The sequence below is a fragment of the Manis pentadactyla genome, chromosome 12 (assembly GCF_030020395.1).
Source record: "Manis pentadactyla isolate mManPen7 chromosome 12, mManPen7.hap1, whole genome shotgun sequence".
Lineage (NCBI taxonomy): Eukaryota > Metazoa > Chordata > Mammalia > Pholidota > Manidae > Manis > Manis pentadactyla.
Window position 1 is genome coordinate 35928284 of NC_080030.1, and position 13372 is coordinate 35941655.

General features: G+C 41.7%; 1 protein-coding gene across 1 annotated transcript; it reads left to right on the top strand.

Annotated features, from left to right (window-relative positions):
* Positions 1–1043: 1043 nt before the first annotated feature.
* SOD2 (superoxide dismutase 2) lies at positions 1044–11420 on the top strand. Its single transcript, XM_036886688.2, has 5 exons — positions 1044–1202; positions 1545–1747; positions 5101–5217; positions 6725–6904; positions 8586–11420. The coding sequence occupies exons 1-5, from the start codon at positions 1180–1182 to the stop codon at positions 8729–8731; spliced, it is 669 nt and encodes a 222-aa protein (XP_036742583.1). The 5' UTR covers positions 1044–1179; the 3' UTR covers positions 8732–11420.
* Positions 11421–13372: the final 1952 nt, after the last annotated feature.

A 13372-nucleotide genomic window follows, 5' to 3' on the forward strand; every position in this document is an offset into this window, starting at 1 on the left:
AGTGGTTCCCATTTGCTATTCCCGGAACCCAAAGCCTAGTCATCCTTGTGGGGGGGAGGAGGGAAGGGAGGAGTGGAGTGTGAAAGAAGGTAACAGACTCTTTATTCAGCATCTAATCTTTGCTTCCTTTTATATTCTGTTGAATACGGCCAAGAACAATGACTTGGGCCAATAACTGTAAAACTTTCCTGACTTCTATATGGGGGGGATTTATACAATTCAGGATTTAAGAAAAATCTTTTTGAGAAAGCATTTTATACAGCTTATCAGACTATAAGACAATGTAGCAAAGAATCCTCTGTTGAACTTTTATGCACTCTCCCGCGGTTGGTTCATGGAGGTCACTCCAAACACTTCAGACCTTACTGGTGAGGCTTCCTAATGAAGAAAATATGAACTTTGGGTTCCAAACCTGTTTTACTAATTAACTGTGTGACCAGGGCAACCTGCCTAACCTGTGAGCCCATTAACTGTCACCTGGAGTCAAGATCCCTTCCCTGGGGGTGAAATAAAGATACAGTTATGTAAACCCTGCAGCGCAGTCCCTGGCACAGGGCAAGGTGTTCAGTAACAGTATTATCAGGCCGCCGTCTGCCGGGCTCTGGCTTGGCGGAGGTCCCACGGTCTGTACACTCATAAAGAAAGGTCACTCCCGGCACTGGGGCGCGCCAAGGCCGCTCAGGGAAACAGGCGTCCTTCCTGGGGCCGGGGGCCTGGAGTGAGAGGGTTGAGGGCACCAGACCCCATGACCCAAGCGCGCGCGGGGAGAAGGGGCGGGGCCGCAGCCGCGCGGCGACACCTTGCCCGCCGGTCCGCAGGGCGGGGCGGCCGGGGGGCTGAGCTTGGGCCGTACCAACTCCTAAGGGGGGAAGAGCGGCCTTCCCTGCTCGACGCTCCCAGAAGCACAGCGGGTGGGCGCCCCGACTCTCAAAGGCCCTCTGGACAGGTCTCTGGGTCCCCCATTCTCGCATGCCCTAGGCCCTGGGGAGGGGCCCGGCGCTGGCGGGGAGGACCCGAGGCCTGGCACCCCCCCACCTCCTGAATGGGAGCGGCAGGCGCAGGGGGCGGAGCCCGCGGGGGCAGCGGTGTCCTTGGCGGTGCGGCCCCGGTTGTGTGTTTACTCTCGGCGGTCGGCGCGGTGGCTGCAGTTTGCGAGTCAGTCCGGCGCCTGCTCCCGTCATGTTGTCCCGTGCGGCGTGCAGGTGAGGCGTGAGGGAGATGCGGGTCTGCCCAAGGGGAAGGGCGCCGCGGGGACGGAGGCCCGAGGCGGGTACCGAGCCCCCACCCACCCGGCCCGGCGGGCAGAGCGCGCCTTCGGGGCCCGGCGTCGGGCGGCCATGCCTGAGGGCAGGTGTGCGCCGAGCGCGTCCCGGTGCTGCCCCGGCCCCGGAGTGCGGCTCTAGTTTAGCTCTTCCGAGAGCAGGACTGTGGGCGGACGGGCGGGGGCCCAGGTGAGCCGCGGCTCCTGCAGCCTGGCCTGCGCGGGCGGCGCGCTTTGAAGGGACGGCCGCGGGATCGGATCGGACTGTGCTGCTCTCTTCCAGCACGAGCAGGAGGCTGCTGCCAGCCTTGGGGTCCCTGGGCTCCAGGCAGAAGCATAGCCTGCCCGACTTGTCCTACGACTACGGCGCCCTGGAGCCTCACATCAACGCGCAGATCATGCAGCTGCATCACAGCAAGCACCACGCGGCCTACGTGAACAACCTGAACACCGCCGAGGAGAAGTACCAGGAGGCGCTGGCCAAGGGTAGGCGCCGCGCGTCCCCACGCACAAGTGCCCCTCTAGTCACTAGGTCCACTTCACTGCTCTTCCGTCCACTCAGGGCCAAGATAAAGAAGAAAATGATCCATTTTGTGGGAAACTTGAAACAGGCTTCAATTTATTTGTTAATATTTAGAATTCAGTGTTACAGTGTAATGTGGAGGCTCTGTGTGGTGAAGGAGCTTAGCTGAGGAACCCAGTAGTGTGTGGATTTGATGTGTATGGGTCTGGAGGTGTGTATGGAAGCACTGTCAGTGTCTCTATACGGAACAGTATTGTTGTTTTCAAACTAGTAGTCAGTGGCTTGGACAAGCAAAAAGTTATGTCTTGTTTGCAGACTATATGCATTGCTTAATAAGCAACACAGGTAAAAACATTCAGGATGTTTCTGAAATATATGTTTATATTGAATGTCAGTCCTGTGAAATTGTTGAGTAAATTTTAGACAGTGACATCTTGTTGACTGGGGGCATCTAGTGGGAAAATGCAGTATTTCAGCCTGATTGTGCCTGAGATAATTGAGTCATTTTGGAAATGAGGGAATTACCACATTTTGGAAGTTTTACTTGTGACAGGAGCCTCGAATACGGGAAAAGTTTGGATGATTTAGAAAATAACAAAGTCGGGAAAGATGTGGTAATGGTGAGGGTGGGGAATATCCCAGTTGTGAAAGTGTTTCCTGCATGACAGCATCTGACACTCTGAGCCTGTCTCTCCAATATTTTGAAAACAGATTAATTTCAGTCCTTTTCTTGTGAAATCAAAGTTCTACTTGTTTGATGAAAACCACTGGGGAATAAAGCTTTACAGTATGTTGTGCTACGTCGCCTAAGAGTTAGATAAGTACCTGCAAGCTTTCTTTTATTTAAAAAAATTATACTTTAAAAATTATTAAAGGGTTAAAGTTTCATGTTTGAAAATTTGGGGGTATATAGAAGTAAACTAACACCATCAATCTTACCACATGTAAGTAACATAAATACTTCTAACAGAAGTTTTTAACTTTTACTGTATTTAATAGAGGAAAAAAAGTGAAACCAAAGAAAATGTTGAACTTCAGAAAAATGTTATTTTATTAATTTTTTAATTGAAGTATCATTGATATACAATCTTAATTTGGCTTCAAGTGCACAACACAGTGGTTCAACAGTTACCCACATTATAAAATCCTCACCCCCTATGGTAAGTACAGTTACTATCTGTTCACATAAGAAGATATTATAGAATCACTGGCTATATTCTCCATGCTGTACTACCATCCCCAGGACCAGCTTATATTATGATTGAGAGCTGAAAAGCATTTTTAACAGCAGATATTAAGCCCCCCAAATTTCTACTAAAATTGAAAAAGCTAAAATTTTAAGAGATTGAGATTATTAAGCCACTTCTCAATAAGGGAGTTTCTTTTCCATTAGAAATATTTAGTTACTGTTGATTTTTTAAAACAATATAAAACCTACATTTACTTTTATGGCAACTCTCCATGAAAAATTAATAAGGGAAACACTGATATGTAAGAAAATTATTCTGTAAACAGAACAACAAACAGTGGGCATCTTAAATAAACCTCCAAGATTGTCTCTGTACGCAGATGTCACTTGACCCTCTACACCTTTTGGAATTGCTGAAGGTTTGGCTTTGCTTCAGCAGCAACATTTTCTGCCTATATTCTTAGCATGGCCCTTCAGAACAGAAGCAGAGAATTTTTTCTGCTATGTCAGCTGCATAAGAGCAGAGCTCTTGGTGGTTTTGTGTCCTTCACTGTTCCTCTTGGGATCTTGTGAATAATAAGTATTCAGTTGTTATTGAACAATGGAATTACTATTTTTCGTAATAGTTCAGTTAATCTGTACCTTCTTGAAGGCATAGAAAAAGATATTTTGCCTACTTGTTCAGCAAGTAGGAAAAAAATCTTCAAACATGAAATTTTTTTTAAAGTATAGGTGTGAGGATTTTTTTCTGTAGAAGCTACATTTAATATATTCAATTATCTAATCAATCAACAAACCTGTGAGTTTTGAAAAGTGAGTGCCTGCTATGAATGAGGCAGTATATTGATCCCTGGAGACACAGCAGTGCACAAAAGTCCTTGTCCTCGCTGGAGCTTTCATTCTAGTGGGGAGACACAAACAAGTAATTATGTACTGTGCCAGGGGTTGTAAGTCCTATCGAGAAAAACAAGTAGGGGAAGTGGCAGGGAATTGCCTATTTTATATTGTGGTTAGAGAAGGCTCCACTGGTGACGTTGATGTTTCAGTGGAGACGTGGAGGAGATGTGAGGGAATGAACTGTGAGGCTATCTCCAAGAAGAGTGTTCCAGCCTAGGCAGCAGTGGTCAGTGAAAGCCTGAAGCGAGGAGCAGGCTGAGCTGCTTATGTTAAGTGCGGCAGCAGCCAGGCCAGCGAGGAGATGCACAGGGTCAGGTGACAGGCATCTCTGCAGCAGGTGGTAAGGATGTGGGGTTCCTCTGTGTGGAAAGAGCAGCCTTTGGAGGAGTTTGACGAGGGGATTGCTGTGATCACTTTGGGGCCTAGAGGAGCCCTCTGGCCACCGTGCTGAGAGCAGACCATAGGAGCAGATGCAGAGGCAGGGGACCAGTGCACATGCATGTGGGCAGTGCTGCCAGTCTGCACCAGCGGTGGGAAGAAAGCATTCATTCTGGGTGTGCTTTCAAGGTAGATAGAGCTGCCTTTGCTGGTGGATATGCTGGTGGGTTGGATGTGGGGGTGTGAGAGGAAAGGAGTCAAAGTGAGCAAGTTGGGAAAACCATCCTGCGAAAACAGCAAGCACCTGCTGAGATGGGGAGGGCCACGGCAGGAGTGTTTGCCGTTGAAAGTCAGGAGTTCACATTTGAATATGTTGAGTTTCTTGTTAATGCTACATTGAAATATGTCCTAAAAAATAGTTGTCTATCTACAAAATGAGAGTTGAAACTATATAGTCGGTATATGGAACCATGCATTTCAGCATTCCACTGTTTCCTGTTTTTGTTTTTTTCGTTATTTTATTTGCCGTAGTATTTTTCTATCAAATGAAATGTTGAATTCTTTGAAGTTCAGGAGTGAATTTTCTACCAGCTTTGCTGCCTCTGCTGCTGGTCCTCTCGTTAGTTATTTAGCATGTGATTAATTGAACTGAAAATCCCCTGGGACAGATCATATCAGGAAGGTCTCTTTTTTGGTAGAATCCTGAAATTGTGGAATTTTAGGACTTATAGGGATGTTATAGAGAGGCTGGTCCAATTATTTGACATTTTTAAAAGGGAAAAAAAATAGTGTATAGAATGGTTGAAAACATAAGAATTAAAAAAACAATGTGCTTTCATTTTAACATTTCAGGTGATGTAACAACTCAGATAGCTCTTCAGCCTGCGCTGAAGTTCAATGGTGGAGGCCATATCAATCATAGCATTTTCTGGACAAACCTGAGCCCTAACGGTGGTGGAGAACCCAAAGGTTGGTATATACTGGTGCAAGCTGAGCTACATTTTGTGCAACATAGGAATGACCGTTGATTTTCTTGTATTACGTTAATTTTCTCTTGGGTATCATAATGGTGTGTTTTTTTATACCAAGGAGTTGTAACTTTCAAAGGGACACAGAACAGTACATTCAGGGGCTTATGGCATCAGATTTTATATACACGTGCCTAATGACATATTTGGTGTCAACTTGTTGAAGTTACTTTAGGAAAAGACTGAAAAACAGTTTTTAGAAAAGACAGTTTTTAGAAAAGAGCTCCCTGACTGGGGTGGGCTAAGATACTTATATCCATTCTGTATCTTATTTTCTTCATTTGTATGATACAGGGATAACAGTAGGGCTTTTTCGAAAATTAAGTCAATTATCATAGGTAAAGAGCTCAGAATAGTGACTTTTACTATTATTTTACTACTCTCCCAGAAAATTAGGTCTTCCAGGACAAGTGTAGGTCACCAGGGTAAATACAGCTAATGAGGGGAGTACAGAGGCGAGGTCCTGTTCACTGTGCTTGTTTACTAGGCTCCTGTGTAGTGTGTGGAGGCCAGGCTGTGTTTAATCATCCTCCTCACCCCAAGGACGGTATGGGGCATGAATAGAGCTCTCTTGTTTCTAGGTTTCTGGCAGGTACCTTAAGGTTCTGTGTGTATGTGTTTAATTGTTATAGAAGGCATCTTACGCTCTTGAAATAAGCAGTTTCATTTGGAAGTAAAGATGAATTGGGGAGGAAGTATGGGAAGCTGGACAGTTTATGTTTTCTGAGTTAGGTCTCCAGACTATGACTTAATACTTTTGAGGTTTGATGAGTTTACCAGAGTGTTAGATACACCCAAATGAACAGGTTTGGTACTCTCTTGTCATTGATCTCATCTGTGCCACTTTATTCTATCACTCTTGCTTAAAATAGATGATTACTTTTAAACCACTGGACTAAGAGAAGTGATCATTTTGGCCTAGTTCATTTAATGTGCTCAATCTAGGATTAGATTCTATATTGCTACAGAATAAGAGTTTTATAGTTTAAAGTTTACCCTCAATTCAGTAATGGAACACAAAAGTCACTGCTTTGATTTGAGATAGGAAAGATTTAGGCTACCATGGAGAAGAACCCAATAATAACCATAGCATTTATTCCAAAATTGAGACACAGTCGGTAGGGTAGAGTCAAAGTGACATTTTTTTATAGAGAGGGAAAAAAGAAAGCTCATGGAAAATGTAATTTCTTTCCTGATGGAAATAGCACAGCGAGTAAAGAAATCCCTCTAACATGCTTCAGCAGCAAACACATGAATTAAAATTGTGAGATCTTGTGATGTGGTGTTACGTTGGCTCAGTGGGTAATGTTATGTCTTCTATGTGATGTTGTCTAGTTGTATGCTGGGCCATCTAACAAGAATGTTTTAATATAGTAGTAAAATATTTTATGATTATTGCAATCTGTTCATTTGTGGAGCTTTATTTTTGGATTTTTTTTTTTTAATAGGGGAATTGCTGGAAGCCATCAAACGTGACTTTGGATCCTTTGAGAAATTTAAGGAGAAATTGACCACTCTATCTGTTGGTGTCCAAGGCTCAGGTTGGGGTTGGCTTGGTTTTGATAAGGAATTGGGATGCTTACGGATTGTTGCTTGTCCTAACCAGGATCCCCTGCAAGGAACAACAGGTTAGTTTTGGAAATTGTCACACATTCATTTGGAGGAGATGGTTCACTAGAAAGTGTTTACCTGGACATAAGGAAAACCCCCAGCACTTAAACCTCTCCTAAGGATGTACTCATTTGAGCAAATCTGGACAGATGATACCCAGAATCTTGTGTAAGCAAAAAGGCATTAAAAGTCCTTGATGTTTTATAAAATAAGCACATGTAATTTTACAGATACATTAACAAAAGATGTTTTTAACATAAACCCTGCTTCATTTGACAGAGATTTTGTATTAGCTTACATAATTATATGCACTAAAATAAAAGACTGAAATTTGATAAATAATGAAAGGAGGAAAAGATAAGTAAGATGAGCCTGACTTTCAGACCTTGGACTCTCATCCCCTCTGCTGAGCACCTGTGGTCAACCTGGGACTAGAGTTCAGGTTTCCGGACTTCTGTCTTTTGGGGGTTCTTGGTATAGGAAGGTACTTGACTTAGAAGTTTCAGGCAGGGCTCACCAAATCCTTTATGTTGAGCCAGATTGACTTAGAAGCTCATTAGGAAATAGTTATAAATCATCCAGCAATTAGCTGGAACTTTGATCTTTGATGTAACCAACCGTAAGGTGATGATCTTAACACCAATTAAGTAGTTCTCAACATCAATTAAGTAGTTCTCATCCACACTTTCTACCTCTGAACATGTCAGAAGACTTGCTTACGTGACTTACTTCTCTGTGGAGGTATTCAGATTTAACTAGAGTCTAAATAGCTCTCTTGGGAAAGTGAGATGCCACAGAATATGGGAAGGCAGCAGAAGGTTTGTGAGCCCTGACTGCTATTGAGAGTCAGGTACACCTGGTAGGGAACTGGGATGGAGAGGCTGTGATCTCCCAGTTAGCTACACTTCCTTCTGTCCCGTTTGAGGAAGGCGCATTGGCATGAAAAAGAGTGTAAGTCATGGCAATTTTGTTTGTGGGGAAAATCATTTATAAATTTTGCTCCCTTAATTATTAATGATAAGTTGTTAGTGACATAACTAATAACTGATAAGATGTGCTCATGGGTAATTATTTTCCTAGAGGAGAGCTGTCATTTAGTTTGAGAGTTTCTTTAAAGAGAGCTTCTTCACGTGAATGTTGTATCGCTACAACTAATTCTCCATTTACATTATTTAAGTTCTGAAAACTGTGTGTCTCTTTGGGCCTACTCAGTTTTCCTTGTTAACTTACTCTTTCTGTTAGTGTCCCTTAAATCCTTTGTATTCTCTAAAACTAACATTACAGTTGGGGAGCAGAGCAGGTTTCCCATAAACCTTTGGAAGGTCCTCAACTATGCCTACAAACCTCACACAATTTACTGAGAACCCTAGTGAGGACGACTGAGAATTTGCTCTGGCATAAATCTGTTAGTATTTTAATAACAGCTATTAAAATAGTGTAGTTAATTGACTTTCCCAAGTCTTTAATTATTTTTACTATTTATCACATTTTCTTCTGAAGAATAAAGTTGAATATCTTTTTGTAGGATCTTTATTCTTACTCACTTGTCCCATTTATATAAGAATCTGAAAAATGGATGAGAATGTTGTAAAGGATGGTTTTGTGTACATAGGCTAAGTGAAGTTTAGATGGCAAAGATGCAGTGTTTTTAGAATGAAATTGACAATTTTTGCTTTATTTTTCCCTTCTTTCCCATAGGTCTTATCCCACTGCTGGGGATTGATGTGTGGGAGCATGCTTATTACCTTCAGTATAAAAATGTCAGACCTGATTATCTAAAAGCTATTTGGAATGTAATCAACTGGGAAAATGTAACTGCAAGATACACTGCTTGCAAGAAGTAAAGCATTACCATTACATTGAGTACACGAGGCTTTTTACACCTATTTTTGTAGTAGTGCAGAGTACCGCAGTGTGCCAGTAAGCTGCTGTATTGTAGCATTTCTTAATATAGCTTATTCAAATATTTGATGAGCATATTTTAATTAGATGAGTGATTTCCTGTTTTAAAATTTTGTTGTTGAGCAACTGTTTGAAAATATTAAGTGCTTCTTATGATTTAGTCTTTCAATTGAACATTTTCTTCAGAGAGCTAAAATAGCTAGGAGGTTATAATTGTCATAAAACCATCAAAAATTTCCCATCCATACACTGTTAGGGCCTCTGGGGAAACCTTATAGTCCTATTTGATTGCAGTTGTGGAAAACCTAGCCTTTCACTCCAGTTGTTTAATGATAAAGTATTACATATATTTCCCAAGGGAAATGCTCAGTTTTTCTATTGAAAATTGCTCTTTTGTAAGTAAGCCTCTGTCTTTATTACCCCTGGTAGGTATTAGCAGCCATCTTTAACTATCTACAGTCACATGTTACACAGGGTTAGCACTTGCCATTTGGTCTCTAAAAAAACGTGTAACTTGATTGCTAATCGAGAATTGCTTTGTTATTAGAAGGAAACTGCATCTGAATTTTTTGGAGGGAGAAATATAAAAACTTTCATGCGAGATTTTGTCCTCATGGAAATATGTGTTGTATACATGCCCAAAACAAATTAGGGCCTTGTTGATAAAATCAATGCTAGGGATGGGGCCACAGGTCCTTCTGGCCGGGTGCCCACCCCATTTCTGGTCCTGCTCCTGAGAGCAGCCCCCTGGGGAGGGCCCGGCTGGGCCAGGTACTGCATCCCATGTACTGAGGTGGGGTGGCGTCTAGATGTGCTCGGCAGTGTGCTTCCTGGAACATTTGTTTTCAAAGACTTACTTTTGAGTTGTTCTATCCTTTTTGATATTTTTCCTTTCTTTTAAAAACATGTGCAGTCACTATAGAAGCTTTATATTGTTTAGTTTTCTCAGTAAAAGGAAAACAATGTCCACAACACAGTGACATAGTATGTCATTATGTTACTGGTTAGTTTGTGCAGGTGGACCAGAGATCCCTTCTGCCATTTGGTTTAACGTTGTCATGAGTTGCATGGGGTTTCATCATCTTCCTCATTCATTTTAATGGCTGTTGTAGTAGTTATCAATTGGGCATGTCCTAATTTATTTTGCAGTTCTGTTATGGAGTATTTCATTTGTTTCTGATTGTTATTTATTACAAATAATGCTATAGTGAGCAATCACAGAGGTTTTACCTCCGATTCGAATATTTTCTTTATATTGGTTTTTTCTTAAACATGTTTAGTAATAGGATGTTTTCCTAAATTTATTTTTTTATTTTTTCCCCAACTTTCCTTTCCTTTTTTTTTTTCGTGGAAAAACAAAGTAACTTAGCAGTTTCAATATTGAAGACTGAAATTTTAAAAAAAATTTATACTCACACTTTTCTATCAGAATTCAGTTAGAAAAATATTTAGGCTTTTTGATTGTCAGCAGTGTTGATGGGACTAGTGATAAGTCTGTGTGTGTGAACTGAAGATACTTCATAGACTGACTGCCATCCTTTATATGCCACAGTAGAATGACTTTCATGCAGTGCAAATGGTAGTCATGTGATTATTGCTAACCTATATATATATTTACATCTACATATACACATACATAAGCAAGACAGTGAACTGTTTAAACATACCATCTAGAAACATACCTTTTGAAAAGTGGGCTTTTGAATAGAAGTTTGCTAGATCATGCCTTGTATTGAACTAACAAAGAAGGATGGAGAGATGAACGAATTATGTAAAGCTTTTTGACTCTTACTAAGCTTTAAATTTTCAAAAAAATTCAATGTTGAAATTTCTTTGGGGCTTTATTTTTGCTTTTGACTTTGAGGGAATGGGGAAGGCACACTATCCTTCACAAAGGTTTTAGTTTTTCTTCCCTATTGGATAGATTTTAAGAAACTAAAGATAATTTATAGATAATGATTTTCATCATCCAGAATGAGACTTGAAATTTTGTTTAGCCCTGTTTTTCATAATAGAAAAAGAATAGGAAAGGCAAATCAACAGTTTTCTTCTGAAAAGAACAAGTATTACACATCTGTGAAGGATTTCTGGGACGAATCAGCAGCCTGCCCTAGTCATGGATGGCTCTGAACACCTTCGAGTTACTGGTGCTGAAGGGGAAAAGGACACAGAACAAATAGAGTCTGGAGTCGTATCTACTGCTTGAACTATTGTGTAATAATTAAACTCTGATGTTGAGAAATCACAACTTTATTGCACATCTCATGTTCATGACCTTGAAATAAGGCTTGAATTTCTGTTGAATACCTTTAAAAAGTAACATAAAAATCATACATTTAAGTTGTGAGTCATATGTAAAACTAGTTCTAAATTTAAATTCTATTTCCTGCTTTAATTTTGGGGAACTACTGTTTGGAAAAGCTAAGGGCAATGTTTGATAAATTACCATTTCTCATTTTCAGCCAGTCTCTAATGATTTGGGCAAGCTAATGTCCTATTTTCTAAGGTATGCTTCAAAATCTGTAAGGGCCTGGGGTAGTTGTCATTTAATCATTCATTAGGGAAACATTTATTTTCCTATTGTAAGTGCAAAGTTTTTTGATTATTAATAAAAGAATCTGTCAACCAGCAGCCGAAGTCTGTGTTGTGAATGTGTGAAAACATTAATAATCCTGTAACACTTTATCATTTTTACTACTTTTCTGTGGGAGAGGAATACGAAAATGATAACTTAAAACCCAGAAGGCATATGAACTGTATCACCAGTCATGTCTTGAGCAACATCATCTGATAATATGATAGCCTAGCATTTTATATATACTAAATTATAAAATTATAACATCTTAGAATACGAACATGAATATTGCCTTAACTCCATGGAAAAAAGTAGACTTGTCACAAGATGTATTTTACACAAAGTTCTGTACTGGTGGCATTTCTTCTCCAGTATTGGAAAGTAGGAATTCCCTTTGAGCAGTTTCTGGGGCAGCCAACAGAATGTTCTTGAAGGGAAGTTCACCTGAGCTTGGTGAAGTCAGGCTGTCTGCCATTCCAGGTGTGCTTACAATATTAGTGAATGCTGTTCAAGATGCTTTGGGAGCATGTTTTTAAAAAATGTGAGACATCTCAGTTTAGTTTGTGAAAGGGGAAGAGAATGAAGTCCTGAGTTCCTGCTTTATGCTAGTTGTTCCTTTCCTGTGTATTGCTCATAGTGCACAACCTGGCTGTAATTCCACGACTCTGCTCCCACTGAAGCGTGAGCCCCACAGAAGCCCAGGGCAGACAGGTTCATTTGTGTCTTTGGTACTGAACACACAGTTCTAGGTCCATATTCAAACAAGTGACATGGTTTAATATAGCCATAGTATTGTAAACATGGGTATCCACAAGGTTCAGGAGTTAACGTACTGAAACCAAGAGCCACAAAGATGTTTGACAGCATAGCTCCTGCCACGCCATCCCTGCTGCTCACCTTTGCACACAGCACAGGAAGAACAATGGGTGTCTGGGTGGCTTGGGTCCTGGTCCTGGCGCTTTTCCTATGCTCCTGTCTGGCCCGCATGCCTGTTTTAGGTCCTGTCTATCACTTTGGCATAAAATAGGTTTGGAGAGAGGCTTTCTTAGGTGCCAACTTCATTTTATGAATTCATCTGTGTATTGACTAAAATTATGGTGGATAAATGGGTTCTGATTGTATGAAACGGTCATGTCACTTAGAGAAGGCATCTGATATATATCCTCTGGACAAGGGTTCTCTGACCAGCAGAAGACTTGCTGGCATTGCTCTCAGCCGGCTCCAGCTTTCACTGGGTTGAAGGAGGAAAAATCGAAGTCTTAGTCCTAGTCCCCATCAGCCTTTGGGGCTGGCAAAAGAAGAGGTTCATCATAGCCCCTCAAAGTTGTTCATAGGCAGTAGAACAGTACAGATGGGGCCAGGCTGCCCGGATGGATTTGTGGCCCAGTTTCATCACCGTGCTTTGGCTAGGTGCTACACCAAGAGCCCCTAAGGGAATGAGTGATGGACATTGATTTTCTTCATATAAAGCTCCAAGTGCTTTATCCCGTGACCTACTCCCCTGTTAGTGATTCACATACTCAGGCTTCTGCTGTGTGCCCCCATTTTCAAAAGACAGTTCAATACGTGGCCTCTGGGGCTCTGTACTGTCAGCATCAAGCCAGCAGAGGGAGAGCATGGCACGTGGCTCATGGGAAGTGTTTAACGGTTTGCCACTATTCACTTCTCAAATTTCATTGGCTAGAATTTAGTAATGTTGCAACAACAAACTGCAAGGGACACTGGTGAGAAAGTAGTCTTGTGACCTGGGGGAAAGAAAATGAGTGTGCTGAGCAGGTTGCCAGTTTCAGCAATGTGCCTTTCTGGGCACCAAAACTGTTTCATTCTCATTTTTAGAACACTTATCCCCTCTCCAAGGGAGACAACTCAAGGTCCCAACTCCAAATACAGCCCTACCCATTAGATTCATTTGTGGGCCCTCATGGTCTGATGAACCAAAAAGGCAGTGTCTGGCTGACCTTCCCGTCCCAACCCAATATAAGTGGGAGTACACGAGCAAAACCGCACT